This window comes from Pungitius pungitius, chromosome 12 (genome assembly GCF_949316345.1).
Source record: "Pungitius pungitius chromosome 12, fPunPun2.1, whole genome shotgun sequence".
In the NCBI taxonomy this organism is placed as follows: domain Eukaryota; kingdom Metazoa; phylum Chordata; class Actinopteri; order Perciformes; family Gasterosteidae; genus Pungitius; species Pungitius pungitius.
In genome coordinates, this window is record NC_084911.1 from 14,935,158 (window position 1) to 14,957,411 (window position 22,254).

The window sequence follows — 22,254 nt, forward strand, 5'->3', positions numbered from 1 at the left end:
GTATTCATCATCCCCTTTGTCATCTGAACAGTTTTATTTCATTATGTCAAATACAGCAATTCCATGTACAGAAGAGCAACTGAAATTATAGAATGAAGTAGCTGTACAATATATACACATCAAAACAACAGAATTGCTCTACACGTATATCCTCTGAGAGGTCAAAGAATAGCAAATATCAATCAACAACAAACAGATAAAAGTGACTGACATTAAACACTGATATTTAGGATTTTGGATCATTTCACCTCACTTCTTTCAAGAAAATCGTGCTTAATTGTTTCATTCATCGTCTTACAGGCGTCTCTTTCATTGTCTTCTGAAGAACAAACAGAAAGAACACGGCTCTTCAATACATTTCCCCTCCAGCGCCTGTTTTTAACTGAAGAGTTAGAAAAGAGAGTCTATCATATAGTCCTTCTCAACCTCACCGTCATTGACCTGTGTCTGTCTGATGGACACAGAGGACTGCAGGTGGGCCATTTCACATGTGTCCCTTTTAACAAACAACAATAATGACAGCAAACCATCCCGTCTTAGGGTGGTCATTTCTGGAAATCTCCTTGTATCAGCTATATAAACCATAGTAGTTTACCTGTAGACATCTAGTATGTATTCTGTAGGTCTGTGTAGTGCTGATCCTCCTTTCCCATTGCATTCCCATAGTTCACTCCCTCCATAGTTCAATAGTTTCTTAAAATAGAGGTCATTTAAATGGACTTAATAAGAAAACAAACACTTTAAAAGTCAAATCTCAGACAAGCAATCCAATAGTACAAGCATCCGTAGAGATTTGATATCCCGGATGCCTCTATCCTCTTCATATTGCAGGTGTGAGTGGTGGCCGGGCTCTGGTCCTCCTTCAGGCCTTGGCACTGAGGTTCAGCAGCTCCATGAAGGAGTTAAAGAGGCTCTCCAGCCAGCCCTGGTTGGCCATGCACTGCTGCACCACCTCCTCCTGCCCGGGGTCCTCGGCCGCCTGCTCGATGCTGTCCGTCTGCGCAGGAAGACACCAGTCAGTGACTGTCTGCATCCCGGGCACAGTTCATTCTCACAACCCCTTTGTTGGACAGAGTCTTAACAGATCACATAGATGTATTTTACAAGAAAATGATGACAATTAAAGTAAGATACGGTGAGCAGGGTCACCAGGGGCCACGCAGGGGAATATGCCAGTTTCAGCGTTTTATACAAGAAGTTAAAGATGGGACAACTAGTACCTAAACCCATTTAGCACTGATGCAGTTATGATTACCTCTTTCTTGCAGTGCAGGAAGGTGTGGTACTTATAGTGGTGGAGGGAATGATACAGACTGTACATCCGGCCACTCTCGATTGACAGCCTTATATCCTAAAAAGAGAAGAAAAAAAAGATTGAAGATTTTGCCCAGCATTTTCTTGTAGGACAATAATAATGTCCCACTATTTGCACCTTTCATTTGTACTCACAAACGAAAAAGCATTGTGATATTTCTTTATACATTTAAGAAGTGCCAGCTGAGATTATCTAAAGGAATGTATTTTAGATAAGATTAAATACATTAGATTAGATACTTCCTTCTATTGAAATGTCTGCGTGCACCTCCAATATCACAGAGGACACAGTCTGCTTCTCTCTCACCTCTTCACTTTGGGAAGTCGCCCTTTTCTCCACACACCTGCTGCTTCAAACAACCCCGTTATTGTAGTGTAAAAAGCATCTTGGATGCTACATTGTCGTAGGATTATCTCACCGTGCTAAGCTTTGTAAATTCAAATGACTACTTATCAGCTTCGTGAGCTTTCAGTTGCATCCCATGGTCTTGATTCAGCGAATGGAGCTAGCTAAAACGCCACCAGGTGACCCTTCAGGGCGTCACATGCAGGGAGAGACGACTCCATTTACTACTGGTTGGTGAGCTTTGCCCCCTCCGAGGGGCTGCCGGCGGAGGCTTGTGGCCGGAGGGTTGCGACATGCTACTTTCACACTAAACTGAGCGGAGACGGGTGACGTCTTTAACTAGTTGTTTCACACGGTGCACAATGACATCATAGTCCAGGTGGAGAGCAGCCTGCTTAGGGGTCCACTATGTCCACTGGCTACACCGACTATGATCCACCGGCAGTCCCTGCTGGGCTTCAGTTTAACTCCACAAAGAGAAACAGGTGAGGGGACATCTGGGTTACCAGGTTGTCTGGTTGCATTGTGCAGCGGGCAGAATGACTCTATGGGAGGGAGGAGGACCCGTTGTGAAGGGCTATTTCTCACCTGTTGCTTAGGAATACTCCTCTTGACCCGGTTGAGTGTTTTGCGGTTGTACCCCTCTCCACCCAAGTGAACTTTGACAGCTCCAGAATCCAGGGGGTCCGCCATCATTTTGGGGAATATATGCAAAGCCTCCTGGAGACAGGAAAGCAGAATGTTAGCAGTCAAAGGTACAGCGGTCGATGGTCTCCAATGTGCACACCCATGCAATAACTGACCCTTCTAACAGACCATAAAACAAAGATAGGAAGGTTTACCTGGTGCTGAACACTCATGTTGACTCTCCTCAACAAACGCTTCTTCTGTTCACCCAGCAGGCTATCAATTTTCCTCATGGGGGGCAGGTACAACTCGTCTGTGGAGGAAGTGGTAGTAGTAAGTACTAACACTCATTTACATTGATTCCCGTCACTGCCTTTTATCATCAACCATGAGAAACCTACAAAGGACTTTAAGGTCTAGGTAGGGTTAAGAGTCTTTTAGCTCCCCTAGTGGATGAGCCTCTGTGCGTCCAGTCAATCACTGTTACACCGGGATAAAATCAATATGATTGAGCTTTTGTATGTGACACCATGGGGAGCTCCAATGTCCAGCTAGTTTCAAAGGCTTTAGGAGCGTATTTGGATTAGTGGGAGGGTCTAAAGGGTTAATGAGCTGGGTGAATGATAGTAAATAATAAGTAAAGTAATACTTTATTAGTCACAGGATTACAGCCGCAAAGTGTGAAGTGCATGTCTTTACGTGTGAAAGGGATTCAAGGTAGTAAATGAGCAGTTCAGGTACCACCAACACGGATCATAGCTCAGCTAGTGCACCATCCGTCAAGACCATGAAAAAACATGGAGGTTGCTTTTACAGTAGGGACCACCCAGTTGACCAGCTGGAAAAAGGACTTCTCTCTTCTGCTCCACGGTCACCCAGATCAGTTGGTGACATGCTAGATGAACACATGTCGTACGTGTCCGAGGAGCAGTCGAATGGTCAGGAAGGCTGACCTGGAAGCTGTGGGAGCAGAGACAACGTGGAGACTGATCCTAGGACGCTGCACTAACTACAGATGAGGACAATATGCAGATCGCAATGTGGTACCTGTCATTGCAGATTCATGACTTCATCACAATGCATCAGCACAGCTGTCAAGCTATCCATTCGATGGTATGCTAAGGGCTGTTAACACATTAGCTAAATATATATCACTCCCTACCCTTCCTCCAGACACTGGCATTCACTGAATGAACAATGGGATCATGTGATTCATGTTCTACTTGTAGGAACCGCATAACATGGATATTTCTTATTTCATACTCATTTATGAATTAACAAAGAGTTCACGTTGACCATCAAGTTCTGATCAAGTTGACAACTCCTCCTCAATGTACATTACGTAAAAAGCACTTCAAAGTTAACTTAACGTTTTATTGCCATGCAAGTATACTGTGTCATAATCAAACCATGTAGTTTCAGACTTCATCTTCCCTGCGACTGTAGTTGAAGTTTGGAAATGAATATGACTTTCAATAAGCTGGTGCCTGGTATTTTCAGCTCAGATGGTCCTTGGAGAGTGTGAACATGTGTACATCTCTTTGCTCCACTCATTGCCACTTCCTGTGTTATCCCCACGAGCGCTCACCATCAGTGTCCTCCAGCGCTTGGATCATGTCAGGGTCCAGCGCTGTGCTGACCAGCATCTCCACGTAGCTCCTGAAGACCTCCCTCATGGCCCGACTGTTGACTCCCCCTCGCACCGGTCCTACAAGACAAGACGGCGCTCTGAGGGCCCGGACACACACTGACCCACGGAGGTGAACTCCACCAATATGTGTGTACCATGCACTCACACACACCTTCATCATCGCTGGGTCGGGAGGAGTCAGACGAAGAGGAAGAGGATGGCACCTCCTTCATCCACTTCTTCCTCTTCTTGGGAGGAGGCTCAGCTTTGTCTTTCGAAGTCTTGGCTCTAGGCCGACAATCCATCTTCTTTTCTCCTCCTCTCCTCTCCTCCTTCAACCTTGTAACCCCTGCTGTGCCATCTCTCCCCTCTCGCTCCTCCATCACCCTTTTCTTTTCCTCATCAACCCGTTGTCTCTCTTGGTCATTTTCTCTCTCTCCTCCCTCCCTTTCTCTCTGCTCCCTCTCATTGTGTTCTTGTTTTTTCTGCTCCCTCTCTTTTTCTCTACACTCCCTCTCACTCTTTTCCCTCTCTTTGTCCGTGTTCTCCCTCTCTTTTTTCTGTCTCTCCCTTTCTTTTTGCTCCCTCTCCTGTCTCTCCCTGTCCTGTTTTTCGCTCTCTCTCTGCTCCTTATTCCTCCTCTCCCTCTCTTTCAGCTCTCTCTCCCTTCTCTCTCTGTCTTTTCGCTCTTTGTCTCTTTTCTCCCTTTCTTTCTGCTCCTTCTCCCTTCTTTCTCTCTCTCCTGTATGCTCCCTGTCCTCTCTTTCCCTCTCCATGTTCTCTCTTTCTTTCTGCTCCCTCTCCCGTTTCTCCTTGTCTTTGTGTTCTCTCTCCCCCTTCTCTCTCCTCTCTCTCTCCTTCTGTTCCTTTTTCACCTTCTCCCTGTGCTCCCTCTCTCTTTGCTCTTTGTCTCTTTCTCGCTGCTCCCTCGTCTCCCTCTCTTTCTGTCTCTCCTTGTCGTCTCTTTCCACCCGAGGTGGGGTTTGGTTGTGAGTGGAGGGCAGCTGTTTAGGCAGCGACTGGCGTCTGTCAATAAGTAGGTGCAAAAAGAGAGACCATGTGAATAAAGCTGCCATCTCAGGCCGAGAGCAAAGTTCATTGGAATGGATCCAGAGTCAGCTGCTGTAGATCTGATTCTTGTACTACTTTCTGTTTCCTACCTCGGAGTGAAGAAGTGAAATTCATCCCCTTACCTCAGAGCGAGACCGGCTCGGTGCCACGGCTTCCGAGAACACACCCTGACAAAATCTTTTTTGTTGACATTCTCCAAGAACTTCACATACAAGCGCTGGTAGCGCATTTTGGCATCACCAAAGTAACCCAGATACTAAGAAAGAAATATGAAAAATAACAATTTAGTAAACAGTATTTTTCTCTACAAAAGTATTTCAATTACTTACAGAGGAAATAAATAAACATTAAAACTGGGTACTTTCAAATGTCCTGGATTACAGTTAAAGTGGATTGTCTGAAATACATGAGATGGAATACAATGTGTGATGCTATAAATGACCTATAAAGGAGGATAAATCAAACATTATTGTGTATGTTGGACTGTAGAAGGAGACTAAAGCGCTAAACCATTTTTCCAACCCCGACCAGCGCACACTGACCCCAACGAGTGATTAATTAACTTATTAAATACATCAATTGGTTACAAACAAAGCGTAGTTTGCTATTAAACAATGGTGTCGTCACTCGTTCCGTGTCCTAACTTGGAGCTTTCTATACATTGGTATTTCTTGTGCAGGTTCCAGAGCTCTTGAGTCACTCTGGTTCTTCAGTGGGCAGGTGGGGGGTCACTCACTTATTTCCCTGTTGTGCCTTTATGAGACAGCTTAGAGTGAAGGTATCGACAGCCATATGTGGATGGGGAGGGAATGACAAGGTACATAGCGGTTGCGTGTGTGTGGCTCATCCATTAGGCCGGCCGACGTCTCTAATCCTCCTAATCGTTATGAGAGAAACGTTTCAGAAGAAGCTTTTGGGAAATCTATCAAACTCAGCTGGACATCTCGAAATGTTTTGAGCCCCCCAGAGTTCTGCATAAAACACACATGTGCTGTAAAACTCACGTTACTGGTTGCACAGAACTGCCTCTGACCATCTTTGATCTCTGGGCTGAATTTCTGGAGCAAGGCTTTCTGAACCCTCCAGATGGGCGGGGGCTCCCGGCCTGTCTGCAAGGCCATCTGGGGATACCGACAATCACAGTGTACACCATCATTGTACAACTCAGCAGATTTACTTTCTGGGTGCTGTGGGGGGGAACTCACCTTAAGCGTCCCGATGTCCTCAGATCGAACCACAAACTCGTCCCGTTCGCGGAAGATTCCCTCCCCTCCACTCTCACTGTCCTCCTCTTCGCTCTCCCCAGCGATGGCGGCGTCAGCCTGCTTCTTTGCCAGGTGGAGGGAGGTAAGACGCTGAGATGCTGGGGCCTCTTCCGGGGTTGGAGGTGATGGTGGTGGAGAGGATGATGAAGAGGGTGAGGAAGAGGTGGGTGAGGAGGGGGAAGGCTGGTCAGCTTCTGCTTCCTGGTCCTGATCAGAGGAGGATGGAGGAGGTGTGGTGGATGGAGGCGGAATGGGCTGGCCCAGGGAAAGTTTGGGTGGGGATGGGATAGCTGGAGGGGAGGTCGATGGGGGAGGGGAGGTGCCAGTTGGAGCCGGTTGGTAGGAGGACTGCTGCTGCTCAGCAGGAGGAAACATTTGACTGGTTTTCTCTTTGTCATGCTGTGTCGGGAGTTGCAAGGGTGCGGAGAGACTTGGGAGAGGCAGGGGTGAAGGTGAAGAGTATGTTGGTGGAGTTGGGGGGGTGATGGACAGTGCTGGGGATGGAGGTGCAGGCGTTGGTTCTGATGGAGAATCTAAAAAAGAAAAGGGTGGGTGGTGAGACATTTTTCCTAAAGCTGCAATTACAATACTTTTTTAGGGGGACAGGAAGTCAACTACTAGCCAGAAGCCTCACTGGGAGGCAATGACAAGCTCATGGTTTCCCATTCCCGCTAAAAGCAGAGCGAATAAACCGTACCTTCAACTTGAGGGACCTCCAAAAGCTGCATTTCAGATATCCTCTCCTCTTGCTCTTCCTCCGGCTCTTCCACGACTCCCTGCTGCACAGTCTGTGGCTTTCTCATTTGTTCATTGTCTGCAGTCTCCCCACTTCCCCCCGTTTCCTCTTCCGCTCCATGCTCAGCCTCTATTTCATCCACCTTTTCTACATATGACTGTGGGGAGAAGTTTTCCTCTTCCTTGTCCTGCATGTGATCCCGTGTGTAACCCAGGACCTCTTTTCCATCCTCCAAACTGGGGATGAGGGAAGGCATGGCGGGGACCGGGGGGGTGAGCGGCGGCTCTTGTTGGATAGGCGGGGACAGGTTGGGTAAAGCCTTGGCCATGGCAGAAGCCATGACAGCAGCTAACGAGTGGGGGGTGTCATAAAGGGCAGAGATGGCGGATGAGATGCTCTTCTGCAGGTCCTGGTTTTTACCAACTGAGTCCTCCTCATCAGAGGAGAAGGAGGGGAGCGTCTCCAGGTTTCCTTTCAGCTCCTCGTCCAGTGGCTTGCAGGGACTCGGGCAGCTGCTGAGAGCCAGGTCTCCACTGTCGCCCTGGCCTCCCTCGCTGAATGTTTGTGGAGGCTGCTGTGGAGGAGTTGGTGATAGGGGGGGAGGAGGAGTGGATAAGGGCCGTATCCCTCCCTTCATAGAGGAACAGGGGTTTAGTGAATCCTGCTCACCTCCATCATGTCCCATTTCAAGGCCTGACTCTTTTTTGCCTGTCTTCAGGAAGTCCAAAAAAGACGCCATAAAGCCAGGTTTGAAGTCAAAAGCCTTCTCATCAGTCTGCAAAAAAGAGCATAATCTCATCACTAAATATAGCTTCATGAAGTTAGTCTCGTGTTCCCTGCAAAGCTGTTTTCATTACTTTACATTACATAAAAAGTTAGCATACTCATTTGACCCCTTGTCCATATCAAAATATTAAGTTATTCCAGAAGCCATTCACCATTTGATATCTTGACAGCCGGAATCCCTCCACCACAATGAAAAGATACTTAATTCCCTGACATTTAAAGGGATTCGTTTTACTTCATTGTATCTTCATCTTCAATGAATATATTTCATTTCTTGATGAAATGACTGATTAATGATAAAAATTATCAAAGCAGTTGCTGCTTCTCTTTCAGTTGATCACTTGCTTAGATAATCCATCAAATAAATTTAAATAATTAAAAAATAATACTAATAATCTTTCTGACTGTAAATAGTCATAAAATAATAGAATAGAATACTACATCTTACTCTCAGATGTGTTCTGATAGTGTACTTTATTTGAATCTGAAATTATGTGAAACATAACAAACTGCATTAAGCACACGGGGAGGATGGATAAGAAGTGATTGCAAACAAAATCAATGACAACCTTAAGAAACCATTGTAACTCTTATATAATCTGGTACGATGAAATAATTCAAAATGAATAATACATTTGACGTACTTTATCAGCTCTAAAATTACATTTTAAGTGATTAAATAAATACAGGCCCTGGAAACTTGGTAGTAGGTAATGAAGCTTAACAGACAGCTGGTGGCAGCAAGGGTTCTGTACTGAAGAAAATGTAGTAACCGTGGCAACAGCCGCCCTAGTAACAGCCATCTCTCTTCTCTCTTTTGTCAGTCAAAAAGAATTGGCTGTCGGTCAAATATAACCTCCTTCTCTCCAAACCTCAAATCAAAAAGACTTGACTGAAAATGAACACACTTCTTAGTTCCCCTGTAAACAACATCTTTACATTTATTCTGAACACATACCTGGCCAATGGTACCTTTTTACACATGTATTGGCAATAAAGCCTTTAAGTACCTACGATGTGGGGAAGGTAAAGAATGGGCTCATTTAGAGGCTTGAGGCTTGAGATTGAATGGAAGAGGAATTAACAAAACATCAAGCTTGTGTCTCCTTATAGGGGTGTGAGGCAACTTACTGAACTGAGCTTCTGCATAGCAGCCCAGGCTTCAGGATTCAGAGGATCGTCAATGTCTTTCTTCCACGTCATCTGAGCCAACAACAGAGAGAGAAAAATGCTTGAATCTGTTACGGCCAAACTGCGTTTAGTTTAGTTTTTCTTTACATGTACAACAATGTGATGTCATCACGAGATTTCATGGGGTTGTATAAAATCAGGCATGTAGATGATGCTTGAGAGGATGAATGTTCATATCTCATTTACCCAGTCATATGCCCACTATTTAAAACACTCTGATCTTCAGACATTTGTTAAACATGGCAAAAAGTGCCTTCAGCCTTTTAATTGTTTGTTCGCTGACAAGCCATTCAAGACAGGAAAATAAATATTTATCAAGAATTCAAGGTATAATAAATTATTTCTACACCCTATACTCAGATTGGATTGAGATTATAGGACTGACTTTGTCAAGGCTGTTCCAATGTTTGGACATTTCCAACTCCTTGGTTGCCATGGCTGCACTACATTAAGGCCCACTGCCCTCCTGCATTGTAATTGCGGGGGTAGAGATTTGAAGGGCTCAGTGCTTAAAGCTGACTCTGAAATTTGATATTGGTCGTTGGTAATGTCCACTAATGTGCTGGAATACAGAGCTGGCACTAATGAGACAATAGCTGTTAAAATGTGTACTAATTTAACAGCATCCGATCAGTGTGACTTGATTGAAAAAAATCAAAAATCAAAGATGTCACTTCACAGTCAAAATACTGCAGTTGCAGTATACCACACTGTTGCTGAGGCAACTACATTTCATTTTGCTCGAACATGAAATACACTTGCAGCTGTCATGCATCAGTCCTCTGCACCCTTTGCTACATCTACCACTCCTTCTCCCACAGACCCTGACATCAACAAGTGACAGACGCAGCCGGCATTATCATACTTGAATTCAACAGTGGAATGAACCGATTATTCTGAATTTACATTTTCCTAAAATCAAATGGTCTCCCTGCAAATATTCTGCTGTGTTTCTAAGGAGCATAATTCAAAACTAATTTTAAAAAGAAAGTAGTATCTTAGATTATATTATCTTACATTGCATGTCATTTAGCTGACGCTTTTATCCAAAGCATTAAATAAAGCAATAATCTGTGTATATACAATAAATTACTAAAAATAAATCAAGGTTATGCTCCCCCCAAAACTCTCACCTCCGTATCACATTTTTGAAGAAATAAATCCAATGTTCAAATGATTAAAACAAAATTAGCCTCAAATTTCTCCCAAATAAGATATTTTTCTGGTTATTTGCCCTTATGTCCGACCCTTGTAGAATGCCACTCCCCCTCAAGCTGTTGTTTGTAATTTAACTGAGGAAATGAGACATTTTTATTTGCATGGTAACCATGGTACCAGCATTGAATTCGTATAAGGTGGTCACCATCCTTTGAATTATTAAATATTTTAATAATTGGTTCAAATAAATGTGTTCATTCACAACAAAGACAAGTTCAGCATTCTCACAGAGAAGGCATCAGGGCTTTTTATCAGCAGATCTAATGAGCAGTGTGCTGTTTACCTCTACAGTTTTCTGCTGATGCTTCATTATCTTGTCTTGAACCTGGTTGTCCTCGTTTCTGTTGATTTCCATGGCAACACTGGGTTCAGGACTCAGTCCCAGAGAGGGTGCCGAGCCCACAGATCCGTCAGACAGAACTGGCTCAGTGCTGGAGAGCGAGTCTGTCCGCAACAGGCATTCCGATGAAGACATGGTGGGAACGGGCAGTTTGATCTAGAGACAGACCGACTTTTAGGATGAAAAATGTTTCTGTAGCTTGGCTATCTAGGATATCTACAAGACAAGTTGAGCCAGTACTGATTCTCTTGTTAAACCCCTGAAACCGATATTAACAGATATATAATTTACTGGTCTACAATGTATCCATTACTTGTCCTGTATTGCTTTTAGACTAATGTCATTTTTGTTATGCTGGAACTGGCGGAGGGAAATGTATCGCACACTGGTGACAAACGAAGAAAGACTATTTGAGGTGGACTCGTATTAAAGAACCAGCAGGTCTCATGTTCTCTCATTTTAAAGGATTGTTATTGTGGCTTTGTACACTCAAACTGCTTTTGTAATTTTTACGTTTTTGCTGCTGTGCCCGTACACGGGCGTCCGTAGGCCCTTGGTACTGTCGGCTGTTTCTCCAAACTGGGATCATGCCAACCATTATCTAATGTAGGTAATATATTCATTATTCAAATACCTCATTCCACCCCACTTAAAAACAATATCCCTTTAATGCACACACCAAATAATCAACACTAAATTGTATACATAAACAAGGTGTTTAATATTTACTGTTTAGATTACTATGTGTCATACGGCGCGATTAATAAGTGATTGTACATTCTATTCTCCAAACTGGTGCAGGTACTAATGCCCTACTCCAAGCTACATTTGAACCCATTCTCGCTTTTTAGACATCACTGTGATTTCTAACAGAAAAGTACAGACCCAGATGATCTGGCCCGGTTCAAAATTACCTTGATAGGTCTGATTGGTTCTCGCTGCAGCTGCTTGGATTGTTGTAGGTGTTGTTGAAGATGATGCCTTTGATGTTGCTGCTGTTGATGATGTGGTTGGTGGTTAGGACAGGGGATATGCTGCTGCTGAAGGTGCAGGGGATACGGTTGTTGTGGTGCTTGGTGATGCTCTGCCTGCTGCCTGGGATGGTTGTGTGGATGCTGTTGCATTTGCTGTTGTTGACTGAACTGCTGCTGCTGATATGAGAGGCTTTGAACCTTGTTCATATCTTGATGCATTTCAACATGCACTTCCTCCCTCTTGCCTCGCCCTCGTCCCCGCCCCCGACCCCTTCTACTTTCTCCAGTCACTGATCCCATCAGACCCCTGCAGTAAGGAGGCTCTGGAAGAGGACGTATCCGTGGTCTACCTCGTGGGCGAGGAGGGCCTTCACGTTTTGGTTTAGTTGGTTTCCTACCCCTTTTTTTAGGGCCATCATGTGGGAGGAGTTGTGGAGGATGTCCAAAGGATGCAAAGCTGGAGGGGTTGCAGAAGTCCAGGTCACTCATCAGTGGGCTGAGCGCACTTACTCCTGATGTGCCACCAACCTTCCTACAACTAGACACCAAGTCAGGAAGCAGGTCAGGAAGGCGTCGACAGTTAAGGCGAATATCAGCTGGAACATCTGCTTTATTCTCATCGTCCTCAAATTCATACTCCTGCGCATAGTTTTTCTTTGTTTGAGGTTGTGGCTCACGCCGCTGTTTGAGCAAGTGAAATGAGCTGGTCTTCAACAGTTTCTTCGGTCTAGAGGAACAGAATATAGGGGAGTTCAGACCAGTTGTATTTGAACTGCCACCCACTCCTATAGCTCCCATCAGCTTGTTTACTGAGCCATCCCCTTGAACTGCTGAACTCAACGCAATATTGGGTGTTTGGGATTGAATGAGGCCTAGCTGATCAGTGTTCACCGTAGAGGGAAGCTCATGGGTCTTCATAGAGTCAAGGTCTAAGTGTAGACTGCCATTCCCTGTTCCTGGAAGGCTGTGGCAATACTGTCCATAGTTTTGATCACTCGGATGACCAACAATATCATAGCCCTCTCCATCACCTCCTGATTTTAAGGCCTCCATAGCTTCTTGACCCTGGCCAATGCTTTCTTGAGCATCCTGTACTCCCCGAGAATCCTCAGCACAGCTTGATTTGTAACCCGCCGAACAAAACATGTCCTCCATTTCAGGAAAGAATGAGCGGTCTTCGTCGTGTAAGAGAGAGTCTGGAAAGCAGATTGACGTGAGAGGCGCAAAGCTCTGCTGTTGCTGCTGAACTTGATTATGTCCTACTTTATCCACTGAGCTGACTGTGTCAAACTGGTGCTGTTTGAGCTGGTCTAGCTGGGGGTGTGACAGAGTTTCTGGCTCCCTTTGCTGCCGCTGCTGTTGTTGCGGAGTTCCCATATTTGCTGTCATTCTGTGGGACTGTGAGTGAACTAACTGAGAGTGTGTCATCTGATGGTGAGAGTGTGCTTGCGGTTGATGGTGGGCATGGTTGTGGGTATGAGCCTGAGCCTGGTTGAGGTGGTGCACGTGTGAGGGGGTGGCCAATCCCAAATCTGGTTCAGAGAGAAAGTCATGGAGATCTGAGGCTGTTTGTTGGGTATGGTGTTGAGGGGGATGCCTGTGCTGCTGTCTATGTCTGTCTCCACTTCCTCCCTCCCCTCCTGTACCCGTCCCTCCAACTCCTATTCTGTCCAGGGCTCCTCCACCACCTCGACTGTTTGTTCGGGAAAGAGATTGGTCTATCATGTTTAGTGGGGAAACTGAGTTCTGACTGGCTCTGGATTGGTCTCTTGGCTGCGCTGCAAGGCTGTAGTGTGTATCTAAACTCTGGGTCTGGAGCTGGAGTTGCAACTGTGAGGACTGGTTTTGTGGATGGGTTTCAACTCTTGCGGGCCCTACTCTTCCAGCTGAACCCATTATAGTCTGCTGGCTCAAAGGATGCTGCTGCGAAGGAGCTTGCTGGGGGTCCATCTTCGTGCGTGTTGTATGTGAAAGGACAGATTGCAGCATGTGACTTTGCTGGGGAGGGTCTGGCGGTGAATCTATCAGGGAAAGCGGGACCTGGCTTTGTTGGGCCTGCTGTACATCCGATGTGTTGCACAAGTAGGCATTGTCATCTGTAAGCTTCTTCAGCTCCATGTGAGAGCGGCTGTGGGAGTGGGAATGAGGATGTTGTGAGTGCTGGGTGTGTTGAGTTTGCCGAGAGTTTTGGGGATGCTGAGAGTGTTGCTGAGCGTGTGATGAAACATGTGAGGTGTGATGGGAATGTTGTATGTAGGGGTCCCCTCTTCCGTAATGGTCCTCAGAGCCCAGGGAGTCATGCTGTTGTTGATGGGGGTGGGTATTATGAGAGTGGGAAAGAGAGTCAGGGATCCCTCCTACTCCTCCATCACTGGACTTTGATATGGTTAACTCTGATTTTGCCTGTTGCGGTTTCTTCTGTGATGCTTCCATTTGGCTGTTTAAGCCACTCGTAACGTCATCCATTCCCAGTCCAGCACCTGAACTGCTAGTGATGTTATTGGTACGAATGACACTCTGAAGCTGGTAGCGCTCTTCTGAGATCTTGTTTATGTTATAGGCCAACCCCTTGCCTTCCACATCTCTAGCTTGTGAGAGCGGCTGTGGTAGCTGCTGAGGAGATGGGTGAAGTTGGGAAGGATGGGGAGTGGAGCTCTGGGCATGTAGTAAATGGTTGATGAGGAAATCATCCTCATTCTCTTCATCATTTTGGGATTGCTGAACTCCCAACATTCTGGTGTCCGTTTTTGGCTTGGGTGGTGTTGTGTGGTAGGATTGGCTCTGTGTTTGCTGTGTATCAGGGAAACCTTGTGTTGAGGACATAAAAGAAGGCGAGAGGATGGAGGACAAGTATTTGGTGGCCCCTGAGCTGCCAGGGGACTGTGCGGGGCGGACAGACGCAGGAGAGTGCAATCCAGAGCGACTGATAGTAGAATTGATGGAGGGTGACGGGCAAGACTCAGACAGGTGGTAAGAGCTGCTGCCTCCATTACCAACGCTAACAGCCCCACTCCCTGACCCTGTAGATCCAACGCCACTGCCAAGTGAAGTAGGTCCTGATACTGGTCCACCTACTGTTGATCCTCCATACCGTAAGGAAGGACTGCCTGCTCTTCTGAGAGGAGTTGAACCAAAGCTGGAATCTCCAAAGACTACCTCTGCAGAAAAGGACCGTCCTCTTGAAACTGTACTGGTGAAGGCCTTGCCTCCAGAATCCCCTGCTCCAGAGCTCGGATCTTGTCCGTGGGGTGAGTTAAAGCCTCCATAAGACTGGGTTATGTGTGCAGAAGGAGGCTGGCCAGGAGAGTACGATTGTGCATGTTGCTGGGTAGGGGTCTGGTCTGGTAGGCCTGTATTGGATTTGGCCCCTGGAGGAGAGCCATAGGTGGAGACACATTGTTTGGGTGCTGGCTGCTGAACATGGTTGGATGACACCACTGGTTGAGGTGGTGGAACTGGTGCTGACTGAGATGGAGGCTGCTGACACGAGGGAGCAGGCAAGGAGCCAGAGCTGGTCTTGGAGCTGGAAGAGGAAGTGGAGGAAGCTGATGGGGGAGTATGTTGGGTACGAGAAGAGGATGAAGCTGAGCCCGAAGAAGAGTAAGCACTATTTGAGCTGGGATTCTTGGGTCCCTTAGTACCAGTTGAGGAAGGGGTTGATGTGCTGGAGGAGGAGGATGCATAGGGGGTTTGGATGATAGGTCGATATATCTTGGATTCCAGCCTTGGTGGGGGCTTGGGGTCCGAGGATGGGGTTTGCTCCCCAAGGGGACTGCAGGACACTCCAGCATGCCGGTGGTGGCTGGCTATCTGCTGATAGCTTGATGATCCACCACAGCTGACATATTGCTGTGGGGGAAGTGTTGTAGACTGGGTTGGGGATGTCCGTTGGTAATGCTTGATCACACTATCCTGCCGTGAAACTGCCCTTTCTGAAGAAGGCTGTGGTGTAAGGGGAGCCGTGGGCAGCAAAGCTGGTGTAGAAGAGAACATGGAGGCATTATATAGCTGGGATGACTGGTTGTGGAGCTGGGAGGACAACAGGTTGAATTGAGGAGAGGGTAGGTGGCAATTGGAGGAGGTGGGAAGGGCTTGGGTTTGAGGAGAGACAGGGGTCTCCTGGGAGCCCCGGTAGGTGGCACTGTGAGTAGACAGCAAGCGATCAAAGCCCAAATTGGCCTGGGAGGGTGTTTTGATGTGCAGCAAGGGATCATGGGGGGGTAGCAAAGCGTTGGGTGTCGGGCTGAATGTAGGTGCGTCCTGCAGGGATAGGGAGGGAGTAAAAGATCGTCCAGAGAAGGAGCCAGGATGCTGGTATGCAGAAAGGGCTGAGGACGAGGGAAAGGAGCTGGAACCAGGAAGTGCACCTGACATAAAGAGCTCCGCTGGGGCCGGTGTGTGCATTGCTACAGGACACACATTACATGGAAAAACATTTAAGAAATGTTCACCTCCTCTGTTTGAGACTACAAACGTTTTACTTGTATGTTTTTGCAAATGAAATAACCGCAACTGATTTTGTAAATTAAACCATTAATCATTATTCAGGAAAGATCATAGTATTTCAGTAGAAACAAGACTAATGGCATATGGTAATTATTTTTGTGGCATTACACTGAAAAGCTGACACTTACTAGTCTGCCAAGAAGGAGTACGAAACTGAGAGAGACGGGAGGAAGCAGAGGGTTGCGGCTGTGGACCCCGCGACTCCAGAGCTGATATCAGATTCATGACCGAGGCGTCCGGTCCAGAGTAATTGGCATGGTGGAGGCTGGCATCAAATAGCCCCGACAGGCCTGGCAACAAACCACAAGTCTCACTTAAATCATATTCATAATCATATCATATTCATATCCTGCACTGTGGCATTATCATATGAACAGTTTAATAAAACTTTAAGTCTTACTCACTGCACTGCTTTCATCGTGACTTACAGAGTCACAATTGATCTCTCTGTGATGCAAAAAAAAACACCCACAGACAAATTTGGACAGACAGCGAGTGTGTCTTCTCCTTAGTGAACATGCGAACACTCTGTGATTGGCACAGCCGGGTAAAATAAACAAAACAAGTAATGTACGTTGTTGATTTAATTAATTAACGATAGACCATACCCTTTATTCATCGTCCATTTTTAAGCGATTTTTCTCATAAAGCCGTAAACTTATGAACAAATATACTATATAAACAAATAAAGAAGGGTCGCCTGGAAATAGTCACACATTAGTCTAGGGTCAGCGCTGATTAATTCTCATTACCCATTAATTCAATAGCACATTATTTCTCACAATGTTTTCCAGCTCTTCCCAGTTAATACTGAGGTGTACCCATGCCACACAAAATACCACTTTAGCCTTACACTTCCCCATCGGCTCTATTCTGAGCTCCCTCCGGTTGTCTGAGCTCTTCAGCTTATTTTAAGGCTAACCCCAGCCAACTTTTGATGTTCTCATTTTTGGTCACTACCCAAAGCTCATGACCATAGTTGAGGATCAGATCGCAGGTGGACTTCTAGCTTTGCAATCCCGGCACAGCTTTCCTTCATCTCAATGGCACAGGACAGCACCTCTGACTTTGGGCATACCAGAACTGACTCCAGAAATCCCATGTAGACTGAATTGGTAAACTCCAGTTCATACAATCAGCCGGATATCCCATAAATATCCCCCATTTGTCAAAATTTGTCTTGGCAACACTAAAGATGTGTGTCAGCGAAGGCAGCCAAACAACGGAGGGGTGCCCACACTTTTTCGGTTTGCAAGCTACTTTCCATTCAACCTCTTGTCTGTCAGAAGGTGGGAACCATCACAAGTTATTCCACACATTCTCCATCATTACCTTTTAGTTTGAATGAAATAAAATGTATCCGTTAGTAGGCAAGGATCGATAATTAGTGCTACCATGTTTTCGTGCATGCGTGGGGACCTGACATGTTTTTTTTCCAATGGCAGGGAACTACCTGCTAGCACTGCATTGATCTAGCACTGCGTTGGTGAACGACCTGATCCCCCTGATCTATTCCACTGATTAGGAATAGCAGGTACTTTTATAGAAAAGCAAAGACATCTGGCGGGCCGAGTTGGCCCTGAATCCAGCCCGTCAAGCCATATGTTTGACACTCCGGGTCTAGAGCCTTCAGTATTTTCAAGTGATTCGGTTCAGATCAAGCAGGGTGTTCCACCAACACAACGGGGCACCATCCAGGGCAAATTTTTTTGCCCTGGATGGTGCCCTTACAGTAAAGAAATACAGTATGTTTAAGTGCCCACGTGGTAGAAAACTGTCTCCACGCTTGTAAGTAACTGCATGCAGCTGGATTTTTTTTAAATTTCATTTTCGAACCTGCTCCTCAGACAGCCTGAGATTGCCACTTGGGTACACCATGTATGGTTCCCCTGCCTACCACAGCGCTGACACTTAGGACAGACACCCATCCACTTTCACATTCACTCTAACATACAGGTTATCAAGACTTGTGCTGGAAATGTTCAAAAATATTAGCTACTTATCTCTCAACCAGACTATGCAACATTTATTGTAAATGTACATTTCCTTAAATACAATAAATATTGATGCCCAAATACAAGACCGTACAATATATTGAATGAATTTATTGATTTGTATCTCTACAGGTATATCATTTAATCGATCCTTACCAATTGTGCGTCCAGCAGCACCCCAGGCCCCCCCCTGCCTGACGCTTCCTGGGTGGTGGTTGGTTGAATAGCCTTGGAGGGTGTGAGGACTGCCATAGGCTTGCCGATGGAGCAGCTCTGAGTCTGGGTGGGACGACCTTGAGCTGCCATAGACGAGGCTGAGGAACACATGGGTGTTAGGTTCTTGCCCTTATTTTCACCAAGTCTGCTCACATAGGACTTGTCATACTTTGGACCTGGTCAATTTACCTTACTAAGAAATGTCTTAAATCTCCTGCTATTCTTTCTCCTTCACAATCTATGAATACGAAAATAATTGGACGAATGATGTCTCTAATTTCACAGAAAAGTTCATGAAAATTGACCTGAAGGATGCACGTTTCCACATCCCACTTGGTAGTTACTATAATCTCCAAAAAGACTGTGAATACACTGTCTCATTGTCAACACAATGCATTTTTAAACCTTCAAGGATACCTTTGCTATCATTCAACTGCCATGATATAAACACTGCCTAATTCTAAATCAATGCCTATGACAGAAGGAGGCTGTGTGGGCAGAATGTTGTGTTAAAGCATAACTTCACACTAGCTTCCTTTTCCATGGATGTTGTCAATTATGACGATGTGAGATTTTCGGCAGAGGTTGCATGTTTACAAGTATATATATACTGTATATAGATATACATATATATCTATATAGATATATATATATCTATATAGATATATAGATATACATATATATAGATATGAGATATGAGAAAAAAACAGTCATGACATTTTTAAGACGTAGTCTTTGAATGCATTTTGTGACAAAGACATTTTAAATGTATCCACAGTTTAGTCTTAATTGTATGCTGCTTTGCTGATAGTGTGAAGAGTTCTAGAAGAAAAGTGAATTCAGAGAAATGCAAAGTACAAACAACTAAAGCTCTGGTGAACTGAACGAGTTTCCTCTTGACACTTGTCCTTAGGCCTTAAACGTTTCTGAAGTTTTCTTGTTACTTCCAACTCAATAGCTCATGTGACTGGAGAAGTATAACACTGCAAACACAAATTCTGAGTAAGAATTAACATTTTATGACTTTCCCAGAGTACAATGAGATTATTTCTTACAAATTCATACTAGAATTCTATTGGCATAAATAATTATTAATTATATTTATAGATTATACAGTTGTCACACTCCATTAGTACACCTGTCAATTTTGCTGCTGATGAGCCCATTTATCAAATGTTTTTCCACTGCTCTTGTTCTTAGCAAGTGAAGAAAGGTGCTTTCAGTCAACGTTTTGAGTAAAGGTGCTGCTTTTAAAGCACAAGCAGATTCCTCTAGCCTTCGTGTTGCTGGAGAGCTCGGTGTCCGCTCTGAGCAGCTTGAAGCCCGCCAGCTGGAGCGTGGAGTCCGGTATCGATCCACAGAGCCACGTCTCCGTGAAGCACAACACGGAGGATGTAGCAAAGTTTCTGTCTCTCCTCACCAGCAGCTGAAGTTGGTCCAGTTTGTTGCTCAGTGACACGTTGGAGAGAAAGATGCCAGGCAGCGGTGTGCGAGAACCAACAAGCTAAGAGACCGATCCATTGACAGGGTTCATCAAAGGAGAACATATATTTGACATATTTTCTGCTGTATATTGGGGGGGACATATTGTTTTTTTCTCAATATGGGAATGTATACATATATTTATATTTATATTATTATATTTATTATATTATACAATATTGAGGATATTTGTATATTTTGTATATCCTTTTTATACGATGAGTTATTTCTATATCATACTGAATAGTACTAATAATTATATATATATACTGTATATATATATATATATATCCTTATTATGTGTTATTAAATGTTTCAATAAATAAATATTTAACGCCATAGTATGTGTTTGATACCTTTTCTGTATTGATAGCATGGCCAAACCAAACAGAACCCCTCCAGCCGTCACTGCAGATGACAGGAGCTACCATGCTGTAACATCTGCACTACATCGAGATGGAGACTGGACCAGCCGGGAATCGAACCACTGGCCTTTGGATTAAAGGAAGTCACAGCCCACCCGTTCGCTTATAGGTGTCTCCTATGATCATCTGTTCCATTCTGTTCTCACACAGAGGCAACGGGAAATGACTCAGAGAACAACCATGTTGGAGGGTGATGCAACCATGTACGCTACTAAAGCAATAATATTTGAGCATTCCCGCCTTGATTTTCCTTTCACCTTTTTCTATCTTCATTTCCAATTTCTAAAATAATGCTATGAATCGGAATGCAAATGAGGTTCCGGAGATGGAACCCTATTAGGTCAGAGGAAGACTGATGTGGTTGTCAAGGAGACCGCTAACGTGGAGCAGAGCTATGAGGAGCTAGCTAACGTTAACATGCTACTTCATTCCAACACACTGCAATGTGTCAGGAAACCCCGCTTGGTCCGTCACGTGGTGACAGCGGCTGCTTCAACACACCAGGTGGACATACGTGTGGACTTTGTGACGTCTTTGAGGGTAATTAGCCCGCTAGCTAACGTGTATCGAGTCACGAAGAAGCCCCTGCAGCGATGCGTTCACGGTCACACTGTGGTTACTGTGGCAGGAAGACGTTACCAAGGGCAACATGGACATGGACATCATATTAACTTCATACTCGAGCAGTGTTACGGCGGGCACTTTATTGTGAAGTCGTGTTTACTCATAAGGGGACTTCACCCTGACGTTGGAGCCCAACAAGTTAATTCGTAGCCCGAGCCATACACATCTTATGAATATATCCATCCAGCTGCTGTTACCACAACCAGGTGCGTGTGTAGTGTTGTTCTAGTTGCACCTTATTCTAACGAATACAGCTCAGATGTCTCCCACATCGTTTATCTTCTCTCGGAACCCAGTGATGTGGCTTGGTTTTGTGTGCTATGTAACAGACGGGAGCGAAACGCATCGCACTGCTGCGATGAGGAGCCAATTAGTGCTCCTCCGGGCTGCCAATCAATCAATCATCAGCCAGCCTGCCAGTGTCCCTGTCATGCAATGTCATGTCAGACGCGGGACAAAGCTGCAGCGGAGACAATGCAATGCTGGAACCAACATGTGATCTGTCATTTATTTTTAAATGACACACTGGATCTGCTTCCAGGCAACCCACCCCCCCTCCGCTTCCCCCCTCTCCTCTTTCTCCTTCTCACTATTAACCTTCCATCGCATTCCATGCATTTTGCCCACCCTCCCCTGTCCCCAGTGACAATGGGGCTGGCTCTACCTGCGGCTGGTGACCGTGTCGCGGCTCCGTGCAGCAGGGGCGCATTGTTCGAGCCCCGCGCACCGAGCCCCGCAGAGGAGCCCCCGGAGCTTACCTTGCTTTGGCCGATCGGTCGTAACTCCATCCCGCCCCGGCCCCTAGATCCCCGAAGCCTGCAGCGGGATAGTTCCTCTCCATGAACGAAAGGGCTGGATGAAGATGGGCAGATAGTGAGGGGGAGGGGAGGGAGGAATGTCTCCTCTGTTCTGCGCTCGCCTCTGTTTATTTCTCCGCTTGGCGAGCCTGTAGACTGGGAAGAGAAGGAGGGGGGGGGGGCACACACAGCAGCCAGGAGCACCTCCTCCCTCCTCTCCGCTCCCCGTGTCTTTCACCGTCTATTGTCTCCTTCGTGGAGCGGGTGGAGAGTGGAACAGATGCAGCCGGACGGTCCAGCTGTCTCTCAGCCGGAGGAGACACACTTTCGCTCATTTGGTTTGCAAGACGCCATTTTCAACGGGAGTGACTGAGCAGGCGTTCTACCTCTGCTGCTCTCACACACACAAACACACGCGCACACACACGATTTGTCATGCACAGCAGCGCAGTTTGCTGTAGCATTGTGGCGGGGGGGTCTGGGGAAGAAGCCCGGCTTCTGTAGCCAGCTGTTCTTTCAACAAACACAAGTTACATTATGAGTTACATGATGTGCAGACAGTTACACACATGTTCTGATGTGCAGACAGTTACACACATGTTCTGATGTGCAGACAGTTACACACATGTTCTGACGTGCAAACAGTTACACATATGTTCTGATGTGCAGACAGTTACACACATGTTCTGACGTGCAGACAGTTACACACATG

General features: G+C 45.7%; 1 protein-coding gene across 1 annotated transcript; it reads right to left on the reverse strand.

The window, feature by feature from the left end:
* Position 1: 1 nt before the first annotated feature.
* On the reverse strand, positions 2-21,933 carry prr12b (proline rich 12b). Its single transcript, XM_062566328.1, has 16 exons — positions 21,504-21,933; positions 18,155-18,312; positions 16,133-16,294; positions 11,439-15,904; positions 10,468-10,680; positions 8,907-8,978; positions 6,951-7,764; positions 6,194-6,786; positions 5,993-6,109; positions 5,111-5,244; positions 4,090-4,943; positions 3,876-3,995; positions 2,503-2,600; positions 2,249-2,380; positions 1,256-1,351; positions 2-997 (listed from the first exon to the last, which is right to left on the reverse strand). Exons 1-16 carry the CDS (start codon positions 21,584-21,586, stop codon positions 863-865), a joined length of 8,247 nt encoding a protein of 2,748 aa, XP_062422312.1. The 5' UTR covers positions 21,587-21,933; the 3' UTR covers positions 2-862.
* Between the last annotated feature and the right edge of the window lie 321 nt (positions 21,934-22,254).

Coding starts and splice junctions, on each gene's coding strand:
- prr12b (XM_062566328.1), bottom strand. CDS start 21,586: ATGGAGAGGAACTATCCCGCTGCAGGCTTCGGGGATCTAGGGGCCGGG. Junction 16,295..18,154: donor TGCTGCTGGACGCACAATTG/GTAAGGATCGAT, acceptor GTTTGTTGCCAG/GCCTGTCGGGGCTATTTGAT. Junction 4,944..5,110: donor CGAGCCGGTCTCGCTCTGAG/GTAAGGGGATGA, acceptor ACTTATTGACAG/ACGCCAGTCGCTGCCTAAAC.